Source organism: Bombina bombina, chromosome 4, assembly GCF_027579735.1.
Source record: "Bombina bombina isolate aBomBom1 chromosome 4, aBomBom1.pri, whole genome shotgun sequence".
NCBI classification, from domain to species: domain Eukaryota; kingdom Metazoa; phylum Chordata; class Amphibia; order Anura; family Bombinatoridae; genus Bombina; species Bombina bombina.
In genome coordinates, this window is record NC_069502.1 from 866,166,145 (window position 1) to 866,190,846 (window position 24,702).

The window sequence follows — 24,702 nt, forward strand, 5'->3', positions numbered from 1 at the left end:
GCCTTCCTAGACAGGCATTACCAGTTTGTAGCTCTTCCCTTCGGGTTGGCTACGGCTCCAAGAATCTTTACAAAGGTTCTGGGCTCTCTTCTGGCGGTACTGAGACCGCGAGGAATTTCGGTAGCTCCGTACCTAGACGACATTCTGATACAAGCGTCAAGCTTTCAAACTGCCAAGTCTCATACAGAGTTAGTACTGGCTTTTCTAAGGTCGCATGGGTGGAAAGTGAACGAGGAGAAGAGTTCTCTCTTACCACTCACAAGAGTTCCCTTCTTGGGGACTCTTATAGATTCTGTAGAAATGAAAATTTACCTGACAGAGGACAGGTTAACAAAGCTTCTAAATGCTTGCCGTGTCCTTCATTCCATTCAACACCCGTCAGTGGCTCAATGCATGGAGGTAATCGGCTTAATGGTAGCGGCAATGGACATAGTTCCTTTTGCACGCCTGCACCTCAGACCGCTGCAATTGTGCATGCTAAGTCAGTGGAATGGGGATTACTCAGATTTGTCCCCTACACTGAATCTGGATCAGGAGACCAGAGATTCTCTTCTATGGTGGCTTTCTCGGCCGCATCTGTCCAGGGGGATGCCCTTCAGCAGACCAGACTGGACAATTGTAACTACAGACGCCAGCCTTCTAGGTTGGGGCACTGTCTGGAATTCCCTGAAGGCTCAGGGATCATGGACTCAAGAGGAGAGTCTCCTTCCAATAAACATTCTGGAATTGAGAGCAGTTCTCAATGCCCTACTGGCTTGGCCTCAGTTAGCAACTCTGAGGTTTATCAGTTTTCAGTCGGACAACATCACGACTGTGGCTTACATCAACCATCAGGGAGGGACAAGAAGTTCCCTAGCGATGATGGAAGTCTCAAAGATAATTCGCTGGGCAGAGTCTCACTCTTGCCACCTGTCAGCGATCCACATCCCAGGAGTGGACAACTGGGAGGCGGATTTCCTAAGTCGCCAGACTTTTCATCCGGGGGAGTGGGAACTTCATCCGGAGGTCTTTGCCCAAATACTTCGACGTTGGGGCAAACCAGATATGGATCTCATGGCGTCTCGCCAGAACGCCAAGCTTCCTCGTTACGGGTCCAGGTGCAGGGACCCGGTAGCGGTCCTGATAGATGCCTTGACAGCACCTTGGACCTTCAGGATGGCTTATGTGTTTCCACCATTCCAGATGCTTCCTCGTTTGATTGCAAGGATCAAACAGGAGAAAGCATCAGTGATTCTAATAGCACCTGCGTGGCCACGCAGGACCTGGTATGCAGATCTAGTGGACATGTCATCCTGTCCACCTTGGTCTCTGCCTCTGAGACAGGACCTTCTAATTCAGGGTCCTTTCAAACATCAAAACCTAATTTCTCTGAAGCTGACTGCATGGAAATTGAACGCTTAATTTTATCAAAGCGTGGATTTTCAGAGCCAGTAATTGATACCTTAATACAGGCTAGGAAACCTGTTACCAGGAAAATTTACCATAAGATATGGCGTAAATACTTACACTGGTGCGAATCCAAGGGTTACTCATGGAGTAAGGTTAGGATTCCTAGGATATTGTCTTTTCTACAAGAAGGTTTAGAAAAGGGTTTATCTGCTAGTTCGTTAAAGGGACAGATCTCAGCTCTGTCCATCCTTTTACACAAGCGTCTGTCAGAAGTTCCAGACGTTCAGGCTTTTTGTCAGGCTTTGGCCAGGATTAAGCCTGTGTTTAAATCTGTTGCTCCGCCGTGGAGCTTAAACTTAGTTCTTAACGTTTTACAGGGTGTTCCGTTTGAACCCCTTCACTCCATTGATATCAAACTGTTATCTTGGAAAGTTCTATTTTTAATGGCTATTTCCTCGGCTCGTAGAGTCTCTGAATTATCAGCCTTACATTGTGATTCTCCGTATCTGATTTTTCATTCAGATAAGGTAGTTCTGCATACTAAACCTGGGTTCTTACCTAAGGTAGTCACTAACAAGAATATCAATCAAGAGATTGTTGTTCCATCATTGTGTCCTAACCCTTCTTCAAAGAAGGAACGACTTCTGCACAATCTAGATGTAGTCCGTGCCCTGAAATTTTATTTACAGGCAACTAAAGATTTTCGACAAACTTCTTCCCTGTTTGTCGTTTATTCTGGACAGAGGAGAGGTCAAAAAGCATCTGCTACCTCTCTATCCTTTTGGCTTCGTAGCATAATACGTTTAGCCTATGAGACTGCTGGACAGCAACCTCCTGAAAGGATTACAGCTCATTCTACTAGAGCTGTGGCTTCCACTTGGGCCTTTAAGAACGAGGCCTCTGTTGAACAGATTTGCAAGGCTGCAACTTGGTCTTCTCTTCATACTTTTTCCAAATTTTACAAATTTGACACTTTTGCTTCTTCGGAGGCTGTTTTTGGGAGAAAGGTTCTTCAGGCAGTGGTTCCTTCCGTATAGAGATCCTGCCTGTCCCTCCCGTCATCCGTGTACTTAGCTTTGGTATTGGTATCCCATAAGTAATGATGACCCGTGGACTGACTACACTTAACAGGAGAAAACATAATTTATGCTTACCTGATAAATTCCTTTCTCCTGTAGTGTAGTCAGTCCACGGCCCGCCCTGTTTTTTAAGGCAGGTCTAAATTTTTTAATTATACTCCAGTCACCACTGCACCCTATAGTTTCTCCTTTCTCGTTTGGTTCCTGGTCGAATGACTGGGTGTGACGTAGAGGGGAGGAGCTATATAGCAGCTCTGCTTGGGTGATCCTCTTGCACTTCCTGTTGGGGAGGAGTTAATATCCCATAACTAATGATGACCCGTGGACTGACTACACTACAGGAGAAAGGAATTTATCAGGTAAGCATAAATTATGTTATTTTGTAATTTAAGATAATTCTATGTCACTAGATAGTGACAGATATGTGATAAATGATATTTAAAGTGCTGGTAAACTCTTCTCTTTTCTTTTACAAGATATGACGAGTCCACGGATTTCATCCTTACTTATGGGATAACGCCTCCTGATTAGCAGGAAGTGGCAAAGAGCACCACAGCAGAGCTGTATATATAGCTCCTCCCTTCCCTCCCACTCCAGTCATTCTCTTTGCCTGTGTTAGTGATAGGAAGAGGTAAAGTGAGGTGTTAGTTTAGATTCTCCAATCAAGAGTTTATTATTTTCAAATGGTGCCAGTGTGTACTATTTTACTCAGGGTACAGCTATAGGGTCTGTGCAGATTACATCCGTCCTCTGTGACTTCCAATGGGGGCTGCCCTGATGAATATGGTCTTAGCAAGTTTTCTCTATGACCCAGTTTTTTCCCACAGATTCCTGGAGGAGATGAAGGACCTCTTGCAGTGTGGGACGAGTCATGTTGTTACTCAACATGGAGGTATGTGCAGTCTTTTAATTTCTGTGATACTTTTAATTTCTGTGATACCTCAGAAAGGACTGTTTCTATCTATAAGCTGATCTATGTCTGTGCCCTATTATATCTCAGAACAGGAGATGGCTGGGGGTAAACAGAGAAGGCTGCTATCATAATGAAAATATGAGGGTAGAAAATTAAGATAATCACTATTTTAACCCTTTCATGTGTGGGCTGACGCTGGGGTTTGCGGAGTGGTGAACTCTGGATCACATAAGTTTTAATATGCTTGCGGCATGGTTATGTGTCTTAGACAGGGGGACTGGCTTCATGTGAGGCACTTTTATGAGGTGCAACAATACTCCGGTGGCTCCATTTTTGTTTTTTTATTATAAAGTAATGAGCCGCGCGGGGGTTCCGCTCTGATACGCCCACGATGGGCGGGGCACTCTTTCGCACGCAAGTAGAAGCAGCGCAGTGCCTGTCTTGGAGTCAGTCGGATGTTTGGCTCTGGTGTTCTGTCTGGACCACATGGGTAGTTGGAACTCAGGCGGTCTAGACGCTCTGCTGCACGGGTGACGTTCTTTGTCTCAGAGAGGGGGCAGGTAAGTGCAGCAGCAGAGCTGTGGCGAGGTGTTATATCTGAAGTATAAATTTGAAGGTGCAGTTATCCTTTACGAGTTAGGTAACTATTCATGGGATCGTATATCTGCGACCTTTATTTTTCAAAGCCACAATTTCAGCCGCACAGTGTGCTGCGCAAAGATTTTTAAAGGCACAGTTGTTTTTATTCTTTAACGAGATCGTGCATAAAAAGTGTTTGATATAACTGAATATAATTTCTCCAACATAGGTGTGTCCGGTCCACGGCGTCATCCTTACTTGTGGGATATTCTCTTCCCCAACAGGAAATGGCAAAGAGCCCAGCAAAGCTGGTCACATGATCCCCCCTAGGCTCCGCCTTCCCCAGTCATTCTCTTTGCCGTTGTACAGGCAACATCTCCACGGAGATGGCTTAGATATTTTTGGTATTTAAAGCCTAATTTTCGTCCCTTTCGTAGAAACGGACCAGCCTCAAGCTCTACGCCCTCTAAGCAAGAGGGTAATACGTCTCAAGCCAAGCCAGCCTGGAAGCCCATGCAAGGCTGGAACAAAGGCAAGCAGGCCAAGAAACCTGCCACTGCTACCAAGACAGCATGAGATGTTGGCCCCCGATCCGGCATGGGCAAGAGATGTTCTGGATCCTTGGGCTCTAGAAATAGTCTCCCAAGGTTATCTTCTGGAATTCAAGGAACTACCCCCAAGGGGAAGATTCCACAGGTCTCAATTGTCTTCAGACCACATAAAAAAACAGGCATTCTTACATTGTGTAGAAGACCTGTTAAAAATGGGAGTGATCAATCCTGTTCCATTGAAGGAACGAGGGATGGGATTCTACTCAAATCTGTTCATAGTTCCCAAAAAAGAGGGAACATTCAGACCAATCTTGGATCTCAAGATCTTAAACAAATTCCTCAGGGTTCCATCGTTCAAGATGGAAACCATTCGAACAATTCTTCCTACCATCCAGGAAGGTCAATTCATGACCACGGTGGATTTAAAGGATGCGTATCTACATATTCCTATCCACAAGGAACATCATCGGTTCCTAAGGTTCGCGTTTCTGGACAAACATTACCAGTTCGTGGCACTTCCATTCGGATTAGCCACTGCCCCAAGAATTTTCACAAAGGTACTAGGGTCCCTTCTAGCGGTGTTAAGACCGAGGGGCATTGCAGTAGTACCTTACTTGGACGACATTCTAATTCAAGCGTCGTCCCTGCCACAAGCAAAGGCTCATACGGACATTGTCCTAGCCTTTCTCAGATGTCACGGGTGGAAAGTGAACGTAGAGAAAAGTTCTCTGTCTCCGTCAACAAGAGTCCCCTTCTTGGGAACAATAATAGACTCTTTAGAAATGAAGATTTTTCTGACAGACGCCAGAAAATCAAAACTTCTAAACTCTTGTCAAGTACTTCATTCTGTTCTTCTTCCTTCCATAGCGCAGTGCATGGAAGTAATAGGTTTGATGGTGGCGGCAATGGACATAGTTCCTTTTGCGCGAATTCATCTAAGACCATTACAACTGTGCATGCTCAGACAGTGGAATGGGGATTATACAGACTTGTCTCCAACGATACAAGTAGATCAGAGGACCAGAGACTCACTCCGTTGGTGGCTGACCCTGGACAACCTGTCACAAGGGATGAGCTTCCGCAGACCGGAGTGGGTCATTGTCACGACCGACGCCAGTCTGGTGGGCTGGGGCGCGGTCTGGGAACCCCTGAAAGCTCAGGGGCTTTGGTCTCGGGAAGAATCTCTTCTACCGATAAACATTCTGGAACTGAGAGCGATATTCAATGCTCTCAGAGCTTGGCCTCAGCTTGCAAGGGCCAAATTCATAAGGTTTCAATCAGACAACATGACGACTGTTGCGTATATCAACCATCAGGGGGGAACAAGGAGTTCCCTGGCGATGGAAGAAGTGACCAAAATAATTCAATGGGCGGAGAATCACTCCTGCCACTTGTCTGCAATCCACATCCCAGGAGTGGAAAATTGGGAAGCGGATTTTCTGAGTCGTCAGACATTTCATCCGGGGGAGTGGGAACTCCATCCGGAAATGTTTGCCCAAATAATTCAATTGTGGGGCATTCCAGACATGGATCTGATGGCGTCTCGTCAGAACTTCAAGGTTCCTTGCTACGGGTCCAGATCCAGGGATCCCAAGGCGGCTCTAGTGGATGCACTAGTAGCACCTTGGACCTTCAACCTAGCTTATGTGTTCCCACCGTTTCCTCTCATTCCCAGGCTGGTAGCCAGGATCAAACAGGAGAGGGTATCGGTGATCTTGATAGCTCCTGCGTGGCCACGCAGGACTTGGTATGCAGACCTGGTGAATATGTCATCAGCTCCACCATGGAAGCTACCTCTGAGACAGGACCTTCTTGTTCAAGGTCCGTTCGAACATCCGAATCTGGCCTCACTCCAACTGACTGCTTGGAGATTGAACGCTTGATTTTATCAAAGCGAGGGTTCTCAGATTCTGTCATTGATACTCCTGTTCAGGCTAGAAAGCCTGTAACTAGGAAAATCTACCATAAAATATGGAAAAAATATATCTGTTGGTGCGAATCTAAAGGATTCCCATGGAACAAGATAAAAATTCCTAGGATTCTATCCTTTCTTCAAGAGGGTTTGGAGAAAGGATTATCTGCGAGTTCTTTGAAGGGACAGATTTCTGCTTTATCTGTTTTACTTCACAAAAAGCTGGCGGCTGTACCAGACGTTCAGGCTTTTGTTCAGGCTCTGGTTAGAATCAAGCCTGTTTACAAACCTTTGACTCCTCCCTGGAGTCTCAATCTAGTTCTTTCAGTTCTTCAGGGGATTCCGTTTGAACCCCTACATTCCGTTGATATAAAGTTATTATCTTGGAAAGTTTTGTTTTTGGTTGCAATCTCTTCTGCTAGAAGAGTTTCAGAGTTATCTGCTCTGCAGTGTTCTCCTCCATATCTGGTGTTCCATGCAGATAAGGTGGTTTTGCGTACTAAACCTGGTTTTCTTCCGAAAGTTGTTTCTAATAAAAATATTAACCAGGAGATAGTCGTGCCTTCTTTGTGTCCTAATCCAGTTTCAAAGAAGGAACGTTTGTTGCACAACTTAGATGTAGTTCGTGCTCTCAAATTTTACTTAGCAGCTACTAAGGATTTCAGACAAACATCTTCTTTGTTTGTTGTTTATTCTGGTAAAAGGAGAGGTCAAAAAGCAACTTCTACCTCTCTCTCTTTCTGGCTTAAAAGCATTATCCGATTGGCTTATGAGACTGCCGGACGGCAGCCTCCTGAAAGAATCACAGCTCACTCCACTAGGGCTGTGGCTTCCACTTGGGCCTTCAAGAACGAGGCTTCTGTTGATCAGATATGTAAGGCAGCGACTTGGTCTTCACTGCACACTTTTGCCAAATTCTACAAATTTGATACTTTTGCTTCTTCTGAGGCTATTTTTGGGAGAAAGGTTTTGCAAACCGTGGTGCCTTCCATCTAGGCGACCTGATTTGTTCCCTCCCATCATCCGTGTCCTAAAGCTTTGGTATTGGTTCCCACAAGTAAGGATGACGCCGTGGACCGGACACACCTATGTTGGAGAAAACAGAATTTATGCTTACCTGATAAATTACTTTCTCCAACGGTGTGTCCGGTCCACGGCCCGCCCTGGTTTTTGATCAGGTCTGTTGAATTAATTTCTCTAACTACAGTCACCACGGTATCATATGATTTCTCCTATGCATATTCCTCCTTTACGTCGGTCGAATGACTGGGGAAGGCGGAGCCTAGGGGGGATCATGTGACCAGCTTTGCTGGGCTCTTTGCCATTTCCTGTTGGGGAAGAGAATATCCCACAAGTAAGGATGACGCCGTGGACCGGACACACCGTTGGAGAAAGTAATTTATCAGGTAAGCATAAATTCTGTTTTTTCTGTTTTTTACTATGGATGACCTTGAAGCCAGTACTTGTTCCATGTGTTTAAATGCCATTGTGGAACCCCCGCTTATTTTTTGTCCCTCATGCACTGAGAGGGCATTGCAATGTAAAGAGCGAATTTTCTTTAACAAAAATATGGCTCAGGATGTTTCTCAGACTGATGAGACTCAGGGTATGCCAACTCTTTCTCCCCAAGCGTCACAGCCCTTAACACCCTCTCAAGCGATGCCATGTTCTTCAGCTGTGTCCACTTCATTTACTCTGCAGAATATGGCTGCAGTTATGTCATCCACCCTTACAGAAGTTTTATCCAAGTTGCCAGTGTTACAGGGCAAACGCAGCAGGACTGAAGCCACTTTGGTTCCTGCGACTTCTGATGCTTTGATGGCTATCTCTGATGTGCCCTCCCAGGGATCTGATTTGTAGGGTAGGGAACTTCTGTCTGAGGGGGAACTTTCAGACTCAGGGAGTGCGTTACCTCAGACAGACTCGGACGTCATGTCCTTCAGATTTAAGCTTGAACACCTCCGCCTGTTACTTCGGGAGGTTTTAGCGACTCTGGATGACTGTGACTCTATTGTGGTACCACCAGAGAAATTGTGTAAGATAGACAAATACTTAGAGGTCCCTTCTTATTCTGATGTGTTTCCGGTTCCTAAGAGAATTTCGGACATTGTTACGCGGGAATGGGAAAGACTGGGCATCCTGTTCTCACCTCCTAATTTTAAGAAAATGTATCCCATAGCTGACACTGTCCGGGACTCTTGGCAAACAGTCCCTAAAGTGGAGGGAGCTATATCTACTCTGGCTAAGTGTACAACTATTCCTATTGAGGACAGTTGTGCTTTCAAAGATCCTATGGATAAAAAGTTGGGGGGTCTTCTGAAAAAGTTATTTATTCATCAGGGTTTTCTTTTACAACCGACGGCCTGAATTGTACCAGTTACAACTGCGGCGGCGTTCTGGTTTGACGCCTTAGAAGAGTCTCTTAAGACTGAGACTCCTTTAGAGGAAATTTTAGATAGAATTAAGGCTCTTAAGCTGGCTAATTATTTTATTACGGATGCCTCCTTTCAGATTGCCAAATTGGCAGCTAAGAATGCTGGATTTGCCATTTTAGCGCGTAGAGCATTATGGTTAAAATCTTGGTCTGCTGATGTGTCATCTAAGTCAAAGCTTTTGGCTATTCCTTTCAAAGGAAAGACCCTATTCGGGCCTGACTTGAAAGAAATCATTTCTGACATTACAGGAGGTAAGGGTCATCTCCTACCTCAGGATAAAGCAGCTAAACTGAGGGGTAAACAGAATAATTTTCGTTCCTTTCGGAATTTCAAAGGGGTCCCCTCTCCTTCCGCTAAACAGTAAGGGAATTTTGCTCAAGCCAAGTCTGTCTGGAGACCCAACCAGGTCTGGAACAAGGGTAAACAACCCAAGAAACCCGCTGCTGCTCCCAAAACAGCATGAAGGGGCGGCCCCCGATCCGGGACCGGATCTAGTAGGGGACAGACTTTCTCTCTTTGTCCAGTCTTGGATAAGAGACGTTCAGGATCCCTGGACACTGGATATCGTGTCTCAAGGGTATCAGCTGGAGTTCAAAAATTCCTTCCCAAGGGGAAAGTTTCTTCTTTCACGATTGTCTGTAGATCAGATAAAAAGAGAGGCGTTCTTACGTTGTGTAAAAGACCTCTCCACTATGGGAGTAATTTGTCCCGTTCCAATACAGGGACAGGGGTTTTACTCAAATCTTTTTGTGGTTCCCAAAAAAGAGGGAACGTTCCGACCCATTTTAGATCTCAAGAGTCTAAACAAGTTTCTCAGAGTCCCATCCTTCAAGATGGAGACTATTCGGACAATTATTCCATTGATCCAGGAGGGTCAATATGACTACTGTGGACTTAAAGGATGCATATCTTCATATTCCTATCCACAGAGATCATCACCAGTTCCTGAGGTTTGCCTTTCTGGACAAACATTTTCAGTTCGTGGCCCTTCCTTTCGGGTTGGCCACGGCACTCAGGATCTTCACGAAGGTTCTAGGGTCTTTGCTAGCAGTTCTCAGACCGCGGGGCATTGCAGTGGCGCCTTATCTGGACGATATTCTAATCCAGGCATCGTCTTACCAACTGACAAAGTCTCATACCGACATGGTTCTGTCCTTTCTAAGGACTCTTGGGTGGAAGGTGAATCTAGAAAAGAGTTCAATAATTCCACAGACAAGGGTTCCTTTTCTGGGAACTCTAATAGATTCTGTATCCATGAAAATCTTCTTGACGGAAGTCAGAAAGTTAAAGATCCTGAATACATGCTGAGCCCTTCAGTCCAATCCTCGGCCATCAGTGGCCCAGTGCATGGAGGTAATTGGATTGATGGTGGCGGCAACGGACATCATTCCGTTTGCTCGTTTCCATCTCAGACCTCTACAACTGAGCATGCTCAGACAGTGGAATGGAGATTATGCAGATTTGTCTCCTCAGATAGATCTGGATCAGGAGACACGAGACTCTCTTTTTTGGTGGTTGTCGCCGGATCATCTGTCCCAAGGGACATGCTTCCACAGACCCTCATGGGTGATAGTGACAACGGACGCCAGTCTACTAGGTTGGGGTGTAGTCTGGAATTCCCTGAGGGCTCATGGTGTGTGGACTTGGTCGGTGTCTTTACTTCCAATCAATATTCTGGAATTGAGAGCAATATTCAATGTGCTTCAGGCTTGGCCTCAGTTGGCTTCGGCTAAATTCATCCGGTTTCAGTCGGACAACATCACGACTGTGGCTTACATCAATCATCAGGGAGGAACAAGGAGTTCCTTAGCGATGACAGAAGTATCCAAAATCATTCGGTGGGCAGAGGCTCACTCTTGTTATCTGTCAGCAATCTACATCCCAGGAGTGGACAACTGGGAAGCGGATTTTTTGAGCGGACAGACGTTTCATCCGGGGGAATGGGAACTCCATCCGGAGGTCTTTGCCACCCTGATTGTCAGATGGGGCAGACCAGAACTGGATCTTATGGCATCTCGTCAGAATGCCAAGCTCCCGAGATATGGATCCAGGTCCAGGGATCCTCAGGCCGAACTGATAGATGCCTTGGCAGTGCCTTGGTCATTCAACCTATCTTATATGTTTCCACCGTTTGCTCTCCTTCCCCGGGTGATTGCTCAGATCAAGCAGGAGAGGGCGTCAGTGATACTCATTGCTCCTGCGTGGCCTCGCAGGACTTGGTATGCCGATCTGGTGGACATGTCCTCTCTTCCACCGTGGAAACTTCCACTGAGGCAGGACCTTCTCATTCAGGGACCCTTCCATCATCCGAATCTAGTTTCTCTGCAGCTGACTGCTTGGAGATTGAACGCTTGATTTTATCTAAGCTAGGGTTCTCTGATTCGGTCATTGATACCTTGATTCAGGCACGTAAGCCTGTTACTAGAAAAATTTACCATAAGATATGGCGCAAATATCTTTATTGGTGCGAATCCAAGGGCTGTTCCGATCAGCCAATAGAATGCGAGCTCTATCTGATTGGCTGATTGGATCAGCCAATCGGATTGAACTTGATTCTGATTGGCTGATTCCATCAGCCAATCAGAATATTCCTACCTTAATTCCGATTGGCTGATAGAATCCTATCAGCCAATCGGAATTCGAGGGACGCCATCTTGGGTGACGTCATTTAAAGGAACCTTCATTCGTCGTTCAGTCGTCGGCCAGGATGGATGTTCCGCGGTGGAGGTCTTCAGGATGCTGCCGCTTCGCTCCGGATGGATGCCGCTTGGATGAAGACTTCAATCGGATGGAAGACCTCTTCTGGCCCGCTTGGATGAAGACTTCAGCCGGATCATGGACCTCTTCAGCCCCCCGCTTGGGCTTGGATCAGGACATCGGAGGAGCTCTTCTGGACCGATCGGTGAACCTGGTATGGTGAAGACAAGGTAGGATGATCTTCAGGGGCTTAGTGTTAGGTTTATTTAAGGGGGGTTTGGGTTAGATTAGGGGTATGTGGGTGGTGGGTTGTAATGTTGGGGGGGGGTATTGTATGGTTTTTTTTACAGGCAAAAGAGCTGAATTTCTTGGGGCATGCCCCGCAAAGGGCCCTGTTCAGGGCTGGTAAGGTAAAAGAGCTTTTAAATTTATTAATTTAGAATAGGGTAGGGCATTTTTTTATTTTGGGGGTCTTTGTTATTTTATTAGGGGGCTTAGAGTAGGTGTAATTAGTTTAAAATTGTTGTAATATTTTTCTTATGTTTGTAAATATTTTTTTATTTTTTGTAACTTAGTTCTTTTTTATTTTTTGTACTTTAGTTAGTTTATGTAATTGTAGTTATTTGTAGAAATTGTATTTAATTTATTTATTGATAGTGTAGTGTTAGGTTTTATTGTAGGTAATTGTAGGTATTTTATTTAATTAATTTATTGATAGGGTAGTGTTAGGTTTAATTATAACTTAGGTTAGGACTTATTTTACAGGTAATTTTGTTATTATTTTAACTAGGTAACTATTAAATAGTTCTTAACTATTTAATAGCTATTGTACCTGGTTAAAATAAATACAAAGTTACCTGTAAAATAAATATAAATCCTAAAATAGCTACAATATAATTATAATTTATAGTGTAGCTATATTAGGATTAATTTTACAGGTAAGTATTTAGCTTTAAATAGGAATAATTTATTTAATAAGAGATAATTAATTTCGTTAGATTTAAATTATATTTAATTTAGGGGGGTGTTAGTATTAGGGTTAGACTTAGCTTTAGGGGTTAATACATTTATTAGAATAGCGGTGAGCTCCGGTCGGCAGATTAGGGGTTAATAATTGAAGTTAGGTGTCGGCGATGTTAGGGAGGGCAGATTAGGGGTTAATACTATTTATGATAGGGTTAGTGAGGCGGATTAGGGGTTAATAACTTTATTATAGTAGCGCTCAGGTCCGCTCGGCAGATTAGGGGTTAATAAGTGTAGGCAGGTGTCGGCGACGTTGAGGGGGGCAGATTAGGGGTTAATAAATATAATATAGGGGTCGGCGGTGTTAGGGGCAGCAGATTAGGGGTACATAAGGATAACGTAGGTGGCGGCGCTTTGCGGTCGGCAGATTAGGGGTTAATTATTGTAAGTAGCTGGCGGCGACGTTGTGGGGGGCAGGTTAGGGGTTAATAAATATAATATAGGGGTCGGCGGTGTTAGGGGCAGCAGATTAGGGGTACATAGGGATAATGTAAGTTGCAGCGGTTTACGGAGCGGAAGATTAGGGGTTAATAATATAATGCAGGGGTCAGCGATATCGGGGGCGGCAGATTAGGGGTTAATAAGTGTAAGGTTAGGGGTGTTTAGACTCGGGGTACATGTTAGAGTGTTAGGTGCAGACGTAGGAAGTGTTTCCCCATAGGAAACAATGGGGCTACGTTAGGAGCTGAACGCTGCTTTTTTGCAGGTGTTAGGTTTTTTTTCAGCTCAAACAGCCCCATTGTTTCCTATGGGAGAATCGTGCACGAGCACGTTTTTGAGGCTGGCCGCGTCCGTAAGCAACTCCGGTATCGAGAGTTGCATTTGCGGTAAAAATGCTCTACGCTCCTTTTTTGGAGCCTAACGCAGCATTTTTTTTAACTCTCGATACCAGAGTTAATTTTATGGTGCGGCCAGAAAAAAGCCTGCGTAGCGTTAACAGCCCATCTACCGCCAAACTCCAAATCTAGGCCTAAGGTTGTTTCTAATAAGAATATTAATCAGGAAATTGTTGTTCCTTCCTTGTGTCCTAATCCTTCTTCTAAGAAGGAGCATCTGTTACATAACTTGGACGTGGTCCGTGCCCTGAAGTTTTACTTGCAGGCGACTAAAGATTTTCGTCAATCATCTTCATTATTTGTTGTTTTTTCTGGAAAATGTAGGGGCCAGAAAGCTACGGCTACCTCTTTCTTTTTGGCTGAAGAGTATCATCCGTTTGGCTTATGAAACTGCTGGACAGCAGCCTCCTGAAAGAATTACGGCTCATTCTACTAGGGCTGTGGCTTCCTCATGGGCATTTAAAAATGATGCTTCTGTTGAACAGATTTGCAAGGCTGCAACTTGGTCGTCTTTTCACACTTTTTCCAAATTTTCCAAATTTGACACTTTTGCCTCGTCCGAGGCTGTTTTTGGGAGAAAAGTTCTTTCATCCGTGTCCTATAGCTTTGGTATTGTATCACATAAGTAACGATGAAATCCGTGGACTCGTCATATCTTGTAAAAGAAAAGGAAATTTATGCTTACCTGATAAATTAATTTATTTTACGATATGACGAGTCCACGGCCCACCCTGTCATTTTTTTAGGACAGGTCTTTATTTTTGTTAAACTTCAGTCACCTCTGCACCTTGGCTTTTCCTTTCTCTTCCTAACTTCAGTCAAATGACTGGAGTGGGAGGGAAGGGAGGAGCTATATATACAGCTCTGCTTTGGTGCTCTTTGCCTCCTCCTGCTGACCAGGAGGCGATATCCCATAAGTAGGGATAAAATCCGTGGACTTGTCATATCGTAAAATAAATAAATTTATCAGGTAAGCATAAATTTCCTTTTTAAAATCAGATCCAGAATTATAGTGATATTTTAGATGGAATTTAATTTATCAGTTGTAATGAAGTTGCACTGTAACTTACATTTTAATACAGATATAACATTCAAATACCCTGCGCTCTGACGACCACGTCAAAAGTAAATTTTTCTATGAGCTAACAGTTTTAATTGTTGTCCAATCAGTGTTCTCCCCATATGGCACTTTTGTTGTAGCTAACACTGATTGGACAACAATATAAATTGTTAAAAAAGAAAAAGAGGCAGTTGAAAAATTAGAGCAAAATGAAGCAATTGTGATTAAATTGTCAGATAGGGGTAATAGTATTGTAGTATGTGACAGATCCTGGTATGTATCTGAAGCCAAAAGACAGCTAGGAGATATAGATCATTGTCCTTTAACCCTATAACTGCAATACAGAGAAAACCTTGGTCCCTACTAGATGAGGGTGTAGAGGAGGGTTTTATAAATAGAAAAACTTTTGACAACCTCTATGTAGAACATCCTAGGACACCAGTTTTTTATCATTTACCCAAAACCCACAAAGTGATCCAGGATTTGAAAGGGAGGCCTATCGTCTCAGGCCTGGGTTCTGTTCTAGAACCACTGTCTGAGTGGATAGACAATATACTGCAACCACTGGTATCTAGTCTGCCGAGCTATCTAAAGGATACAGCACATGTCCTCAATATTTTTGAGAATTTTGACTGGGTGGACACGTATAGCTGGCTGACTATTGATGTGGTTTTGTTATATTCGTCTATCCCTCACGATTTGGGTCTCCTAGCAGTAGAACACTGTTTGCAGACTAATACAAAATTTGATACCTTTTTCATTAAGTATGTTATCAGAGCAATAACATTTTTGCTCGAACATAACAGCTTTGAGTTTGAGGGGGATTGCTATCTCCAGGTTCAGGGTACGGCTATGGGGGCCAAATTTGCGCCCTCATATGCCAACCTGTTCATGGGTTGGCTAGAAGATTCCCTGATCTTTGGAAATGGCAATCCCTTTAAAGGCTCTATAATAGTCTATAAAAGGTTCATCGACGATCTCATCCTAGTATGGGATGGAGACAAAGAAGGGACAGAATTGTTCTTAACATATCTAAATAGGAACAAAGGTGGATTGAAGTTTTCAAAAGATTGGTATAAGAACAAAGTAAACTACTTAGATATACAGCTTAGAGGAGATCAGACAACAAAAACGGTCGCCTCTGATTTATATCGAAAACCCATAGCGGGAAATGCTTTATTGCATGCATCCAGCAGTCACTCTAAACATGTACTTAAGGTCATTATTAAAGGCCAACTAATGAGGGTTAAACGGAACTGCTCTGGGGATGCAGATTATTTGAAAACAAAAAAAGAGTTAACACAGAGAATGACTGAAAGAGGCTACTCAGATACACTCATTAAATGTATAAGCAAAGAAGTAAATACATTAAAAAGATCAGACCTCTTAAGACCTAAGAATAAAGTAAAAAGGGATAATAGACCCACCTTTGTGACCAATTACTCAAATCAGTTCTATGACATCTATGAAATAATTAAAAAATATCTACCTATAGTATATGGGGATATAGAACTTAAAGGGACACTGTACCCAATTTTTTTCTTTCATGATTCAGATAGAGCATGAAATTTTAAGCAACTTTCTGATTTACTCCTATTATCAAATTTTCTTCATTCTCTTGGTATCTTTATTTGAAATGCAAGAATGTAAGTTTAGATGCTGGACCATTTTTGGTGAACAACCTGGGTTGTCCTTGCTGATTAGTGGATAAATTCATCCACCAATAAAAAAGTGCTGTCCAGAGTTCTGAACCCCCCAAAAAGCTTAGATGCCTTCTTTTTCAAATAAAGATAGCAAGAAAACAAAGAAAAATTGATAATAGGAGTAAATTAGAAGGTTGCTTAAAATTGCATGCTCTATCTGAATCACGAAAGAAAAAATTTGGGTTCAGTGTCCCTTTAAGGGTACCATTGAGAAGGGTTTCAAGTTTGTTTATTCAAGAGGAAGAACACTGGGAAATATTTTATCTCCCAGTAGGTTAAAAAATAACAAACAGAGATCTAAGAGCACCTGGCTCTCTACATTTGGTACATATAGATGTGGCAGCGTGTAGTCACATAAACATTACAAAAACCTTTTCTTCACACATTACAAATGAGGAGTTTAATGTGAGGGGATGTATCAACTGTTCATCAGAATATATGGTCTATTTAATTGAATGCATTGAACATAAGGGGCAATATATTGGCATGACAACAAGAGATGTCAGAACACATATAAGAGAACACATGTCCTATATTGAGAACAATAATGCTTGCTCAGCTTTAGCAAAGCATTTTATAGATGAGCACAATCAAAGTCTAAAAACCTTTAGATGGAATGCCATCGAACAGATAAACAAGCACCCAAGAGGAGGAAATAAACTTAATATCTTAAAGAGACAAGAAGTCTATTCAATTTTTAAGCTTAAGACACAAATACCAAAAGGTTACAATTCTGAACACGATATCATCAATTACTGGGGATAAGATAAATAATAAATGTGAAAAGTATCTGGTCTGTTCTCTGAATTAATTTTGTATCCTGAAATAGAACTATAATTATCTATAATATAAATTAATTGGGGAATACTCTATGAGGTATTGCTAAGAAAGATAAGGAGATCATCCACATATAGTAGCAGAGTCAGAATGTTTTTTCCTAGATAAATCCCTTTCAGTTCCTGTCTTAAGAAAATTGCCAGAGGCTCCAATAAAAGATTAAAAAGGAGTCGTGAGAGAGGACACCCTTGTCTAGTACCTCTGTTTAATTTGAACCTTTCTGATATTTCACCATTAATAATTAAAAAAGAGAAATGATTCTTGTAAATGGTGTGGACAAACTGCTTAAATTGCCCAAATTTATATATGGGAGTGAACAAGTGGTCCCAGATTATCGAGTCGAACACCTTCTCGGCGTCGACTGTAAGAAGTGCTAAGTCATTTTTTTTGGTGTGACTTCTTAGGTTTAGATTTATTCCAGAACCAATCCAGAATCCAATGTGATTTTACGTACGTTTTTAACTGAGCTTTGGCCTGCCATAAAACCTACCTGATCTTGATGGATTAAAACATCTAGGCAATTTTGCAATCTCTTAGATAAAATAAGTGATAACATTTTATAATCTACATTAAGTAACGATATAGGTCGGAAAGAAGTGGGGTTTTCTGGATCTTTATCTTTTTTTAAGATCAGTGCAATATTCGAGGCTGCAAAATATGGGAACATTCTTTATTTTCCTGATAATATTCATTAAACTTAAAATTAAACATTAAAATTAGCTTAGCTTGTTAGATTAGTGCAGTATTTCATGTGTGCAGTTCTGTAAGTGTGCTAGTTCATAAGTGTAGAGAGAGTTGTAACAACAGAGTTATTATATTTATTATATATGGATATTAATAATATAGAACAGCGACTGACATATAATTGGAACATAATTGGAACTTTTAAGCCTGCTTACACTGCTGTCTCTCCTCTCTCACCAAGTATGTGCATAAGGACTCCATTTTAACCCTGCTTCACATATTTTAACCCTGCTTCACATACTATAACTGCATATTCCCCTACAAATCTTTATCTCTGGTATGTGCATAAGGACTCCATTTTAACCCCGCTTCACATATTTTAACCCTGCTTCACATAATATAACTGCATATTCCCCTACAAATCTTTATCTCTGGTATGTGCATAAGGACTCCATTTTAACCCTGCTTCACATATTTTAACCCTGCTTCACATAATATAACTGCATATTCCCCTACAAATCTTTATCTCTGGTATGTGCATAAGGACTCCATTTTAACCCTGCTTCACATATTTTAACCCTGCATCACATATTATAACTGCTTATTCCCCCTACAAATCTGTATCTCTGGTATGTCTCTATTACCTTAAAAAAATAACTTTCTTTTCTCTGTCTTCCAGATTGATAAGAAAGGTGCCATCTGCAATGTTTGCTTATGCCTTGTTTGATCCTGCTCTAATTTATGACCTTTGCTAATTAGAAGCATGTGACTGTTATTACCTTTAAATTGAATATCCCCAGCTTGTTACAATCAAGTTTAGCTTGTTAGATCAGTGCAGTATTGCATGTTTGCAGTTCTCTAAGTGTGCTAGTTCATAAGTGTAGAGGGAGTTATAACAACAGAGTTATGCAAAGGAGTGGACAACAGAGATAAGTACTTTCAAATTTCCAAAATTAAATGCAAACATGCTACACTTTCTAATATCTTTATTAACCTTTTACTCCCTTCTCCTTAAAGTCACAGCTCTTCCTTTCACAAACAGCACACAGAACATTCATATTTCTCCTTCTCTTCTACCTTCCCCCCTCTACAACACACATGAACTCTATTTCTATCTCACATCCCTCAGCCAGCCACATTCTCAACTCCTTTCACTCACCATCTTTCTTCTTCTTGCAGCTGGGGATGTCTTACCTAACCCAGGTCCACCCTCTGCTTCCCTCAGATCACTACCCCAATTAACACCTCATACACCTTGCCCACGTAACCGTCTAAACCTCATTAACGGCACCTCTATTAGTACACCCCAATTCTCGTGTGCCCTTTGGAATGCACGCTCGGTATGCAATAAGCTTACATCTATTCACAACCTATTTATTTCACATTCACTTAACCTGTTAGCCCTCACTGAAACTTGGCTTTCCTCCTCTAACACAACTGCTGTAGCCTCTCTGTCCTATGGTGGCCTGCATTTCAGTCACACTCCCAGGCCTGGAGACTAGCAAGGAGGAGGAGTAGGAATTCTGTTGTCTCCACACAGTACCTTTCACAGCATTCCTTTACCCCCCTCTCTTTCCTTCTCATCTTTTGAAGTTCACACTATCCACCTCTTCTCCCCTATAGCTCTTTGTGTTGCAGCTATCTATCGGCCCCCTGGCCCAGCATCACCATTTCTGGACCATTTTGATGCCTGGCTTCCACATTTTCTCTCTTGTAATGTCCCTTCTCTCATCTTAGGGGACTTCAACATACCCCTTGATAATCCTAACATGCCTGCTGCCTCTAAACTTCTATCCCTTACCACCTCTTTAGGCCTGTCCCAATGGACAACATCTCAAACACACTATGAAGCCAACTCCATAGACCTGGTCTTCACAAATCTCGGTGCTGTTTCCAACTCCCTTAACCTCCCCTTTCCTCTCTCTTACCACCATCTACTAACTTTCTCTTTTACTCTACCTGCAACATCTTTTCAAGCCCCCTCACAGGAATTTAAATGACTTGGATCTCACAGACTCTGCCCTCTTACATTTCATCCCTCTCTTGTCCAAACCTCGTGACTCTACAGTATAATTTGGCACTAAAATTAACACTTGACAAAACTGCACCCTCCACTCTTCGACGTGCATCAATCACTCAATGGCAACCGTGGCACACTAAAAAGACCAGATATATTCAGCGATGCTCACGGGCTGCTGAACGGCAGTGGAGGAAATCACACACCTGTGCTGATTTCCAGCATTATAAATTCACCCTTAAGTCCTACTACTCTGCGCTCAGCCTGGCCAAACAAGTCTATTTCTCCTCCCTTGTGTCATCTCACGCATCCAACCCCAGAAAGCTGTTCTCATCCTTTAACTCCATTCTACATCTGCCTGCCCCCCTGCCCACTACCAACCTCACTACTCAAATTATTGCTGATCACTTCAAAAATAAAATTGACACCATTAGAAAAGAGATCTGCACCTACCAACCTCACTACTCAAATTATTGCTGATCACTTCAAAAATAAAATTGACACCATTAGAAAAGAGATCTGCACCTCACACCCCTCAAACCCAGCAATCCTATCCACCCCTGCTATTAACAAAAATCTATGCTACTTCCCACCTGTAACAGAGGAAGAAGTCTCTGCACTCCTATCCTTGGCTCATCTCACATTGGCTGTTTTTTTTTGTTTTAAAAATATGTCTCTTTCTATCTTCGCCTTAGTATATTTATCCCAATTTTGTTTATTTGGTGTTACAATATAGTCTTTAAGGCCATTGGCTAACTTGAATTCCCTGTATTTATTCTTCCGTTTCCACTTGCACATGAAAGCTTTAATTTCCGCTCTTAAAAAGCATTTTGCAGTCTCCCAAAAAAATTCTAGTTTATTTATATAGGCCTTATTAAAGTTGTAAAACTCAAACCACTTGGCCTGAAGCCAATTTTTAAATTTGATATTGTGGAGAAGCTGTTTGTGGGGGAATTAGAAAAATTATTGGGGTCCTTTCTTACATTTAAGTATGCGCCATATATCTTTAACAGCTAATAAATTACAGAAACTTCGGAATATCTTAGCTTCTTTACTCCTTCTGTTCTAAGATCCCCCGTCATACCTATCTAACTTGGAATCAGGAGCCTTGTTACAGTCCCCCGCTATAATTACGTTTTCCTCTGTGTATTTTAATAGTTTTAAACTGAGATTGTCCCAGAATTCCTTGTCTAGTGAGGGCCATAAACATTACATAAAATTAGTGATGAATTATTCATTTCAATTTTTATTATTTGGAATCTCCCTTCGGGGTCTCCCTCATTGTGTAAAATATTCTACGCTAATTTCTTGTTTAATAGGATGGTCACATCTCTCTTCCTTTTCCCACAAAGGGTCACTATCACTTTGCCAACCCATTGGATCTTTAATTTGGATATTTCTGGAGCTTTAAGATGGGGTTCTTGTAAAAAGACTATGCCTGGGTTGAGTTTCCCTGTTTGTCTTAAAATAGATTTCCGTTTAATTGGCGAGGTGATACCTCCTACATTCCAGGATAGTAGTTTTATATCACAACAAGCCATGTATTAAGATGGGGGGGGGAGGAGAAGGGAGAAAATAAAATAATAAAAAAATAAAACAAATACCCCCGCCACCCATCTAAAAACATTAGAACTTACATTCCTGTAGATATATAATTCACACATTGATTGTTTTAACCATAACCTCTCTAATAATTGGATCTCTAGTACATTATTTAATCCTGTTTTCTTCCAAAAAAGTTTGTGCTTCTTTTGCATCTTTTAGAACTTTCAGTTCACCATTAACTGTTAATGAAATTTTTGCTGGATACATTAACCTTGCGTCATACCTTGCATTTATTAATTTTGAACAATAATGAGACATTTCTCTACGTTTAATAAGGGTTTCTGCTGAAAAATCTGAAAATAATAAAATCTTGTGTTGATCTATCATAAATGGGTATTTTTTTTCTGTAACATCTAAGAAGTTTAACTTTGTCCTGGAAATTTAGTAGTTTAATTATTATTGTTCTAGGTCTAGGATTCCCTTCTTTACTCATGTGCATTGGGCCTACTCTATGTGCTTGTTCTATAATTAGCGGTTTATCTGTTTGGAGACCTAATAGTTCTGAAAGAACAGAACTGGCAAATGTTAATATATCTTGAAACGTATCAATCTCTGATAGGCCTATTATCATAACATTATTGCGACGTGCGCGGTCCTCATTACAACTGAGGGCATTTTCATTACAACTGATAAATGAAACTCAATCTAAAATATTAACATTCAGTATTTTTTTTTAAAAAAGGGGAGAGTTTATCATAACTTTAATTAGATATTTAAAGGTTAAACGAAACATATTTTAAACATATTTAGTAAAATTAAGGTAGAGTAGACAAAATGTGTTTTATTTCTTAATTGCTATATAGCATTTAGTTGATTTTTTTCTATTATTAGAGATTTTGTATAAGTGATGTATATGTGTTTTTGCTACATCTGTACAATATTTAGATCTTAAATCTTCTAAGAAAATATTTGTTACATTATTTTTTTTAATGTTTACTATAAAATACAAAATATTCTTTAATGTTTAGTAAATCTCCCTTAAGCATTAGCATGAAGCTAGGGAAAACTGTAGGGGTGCCTGCCTGAAGCTAGGGAAAACTGTAGGGGTGCCTACAGTATTCATAACAGTTGAAATGTCCTCAAAATATAATAATTATATCATTAATAACTAACATTCCCATTGTATTTCTTATCAACAGGTGAATTTACGAAGTGCAGTAATCCTAGCTATGGTGAAAATACAGTTAGTTGTTTCAATCTTGTTCAAAATCAAAGAAGCAACGTGAAAAATGTATTTTCTGAATATGGGATTTTTTTTACCAGGAAATCAGATCTTAATAGACATCAGGAAATTCATACAAGAGAGAAAGCATTTTCATGTTCTGAATGTGGGAAGTGTTTTGCACGGAAATCAGCTCTTATTACACATCAGAGAATTCATACAGGAGAGAAAACATTTTCATGTGCTGAATGTGGGAAGTGTTTTGCTCAGAAATCAACTCTTATTACACATCAGAAAATTCATACAGGAGAGAAAGCATTTTCATGTTCTGAATGTGGCAAGTGTTTTTCTCTGAAATCAACTTTTATTACACATCAGAAAATTCATACAGGAGACAAAGCATTTTCATGTTCTGAATGTGGGAAGTGTTTTATTAGGAAATCAACTCTTATTACACATCAGAAAATTCATACAGGAGAGAAAGCATTTTCATGTTCTGAATGTGGGAAGTGTTTTACTCAGAAATCAGCTCTTATTACACATCAGAAAATTCATACAGGAGAGAAAGCATTTTCATGTTCTGAATGTGGTAAGTGTTTTACTGAGAAATCAACTCTTCTTATACATCAGAAAACCCATACAGGAGAGAAAGCATTTTCATGTTCTGAATGTGGGAAGTGTTTTGCTCATAAATCAGCTCTTATTAAACATCAGAAAATGCATACAGGAGAGAAAGCATTTTCATGTTCTGAATGTGGGAAGTGTTTTGCTCATAAATCAGCTCTTATTACACATCAGAAAATTCATACAGGAGAGAAAGCATTTTCGTGTTCTGAATGTGGGAAGTGTTTTACTGAGAAAACAAATCTTATTAGACATGAGAAAATTCATACAGGGGAGAAAGCATTTTCATGTTCTGAATGTGGGAAGTGTTTTACTGAGAAATCAGATCTTATTAGACATCAGAGAATTCATAAGAAGAAAAAGGCAGCACTTCATGAATCCAAATGTGATAAAACAAACAGTCTTTAATGGAACAGGTTAAAACCAACACTCAATGTACAGAACATGGACTCAGGGGAGGATTCCTTACGCCTTTCGCGCTGTGCAGCACTTAGTCATAGGATAACCCCACATACACTGACTCTGCCTTATATGGTGATCGCATCCAATCACCAGTCATACAGCGGTACCATGGAGATGGCCACCATACTTACAGAGATACAGTTACATGTTAAAAATACATAAACAATGTCAACATTAAAACAAACTTGTATTTATATATATTGACAAATTAAATGTTATTAAGTCTCAAATAAAATCATAAAGCACCTTATAGATAGTTAAGTGCTAGTCACAGAAAGATTGATGGTTACAGGTTGAAGGTTAAAGTTGAAAATCTCACAGTTAATGGGTACTCAAACAGTGAACAGCTACCATACCGCAAATTTATCACAACATTAAATATAATATAATCATTGACCCAAATTTTTGGATCTCAATATCTGGATTTTAAGAGAAATATGGTCTTAACTGGAGTTGAAAAAAATCATAAATTTGCGTCACCCGTATTTAATGTTATATAAAGTGTGTATGCTCTCACATTCGTGGCATGATCTTGTAATGCAAAATAATGATGGTGTAATTAATATTGCTCACACTGGATTAAAACACAAACCTATTTTCAAATGAATATACACTCGTACAAGTACAGATAACCCTTTACTCCCTTGGTATAATCCTAATCTACATAATATCTAATACTAGGGATGTATATAAGTATGTAATATGGAAATTAACTCATACAGACAATAACAAACTTAAACTGTTGGAAATAAGAGCAACTTGTTCACTTTTGAAATCAGATCACTTTAATCTACAAAATAACTTATATCCCATTCTTTATTGAGTCCTGAATCAGTACTCTTGTTTTTAACTTCCAAATCCAATATAATTCTTATATATTCTTATAATTCACACAATTCTTGCTGGAGAGAGAGAATTTTCATGCTCAGAATGTGGGAAGTGTTTATGTCTTATTAGACATGAGAAAATGCATACAGGAAAGAAAGCATTTCATGTTCTGAATGTTGAAAATGTTTTACCAGCAAAAGAAATGTGGTTACTCATCAAAAATGTCATACAGGAGAGAATGGATTTCCATGCTCTGAATGAGAGAAAAGTTTTGTTACAACTTATTGCGCATCAGAAAATGCATAT

At 40.9% G+C, this 24,702-nt stretch overlaps 1 protein-coding gene across 1 annotated transcript in view; it reads left to right on the plus strand.

The window, feature by feature from the left end:
* LOC128658019 (uncharacterized) overlaps positions 1-24,702 on the plus strand; it is a 403,728-nt gene that overhangs the window by 74,270 nt on the left and 304,756 nt on the right. Inside the window, exon 5 of the mRNA XM_053712462.1 lies at positions 22,460-23,506. Coding sequence (XP_053568437.1) covers positions 22,460-23,506 — 1,047 coding nt within the window. The remainder of the gene's footprint in view (positions 1-22,459; positions 23,507-24,702) is intronic.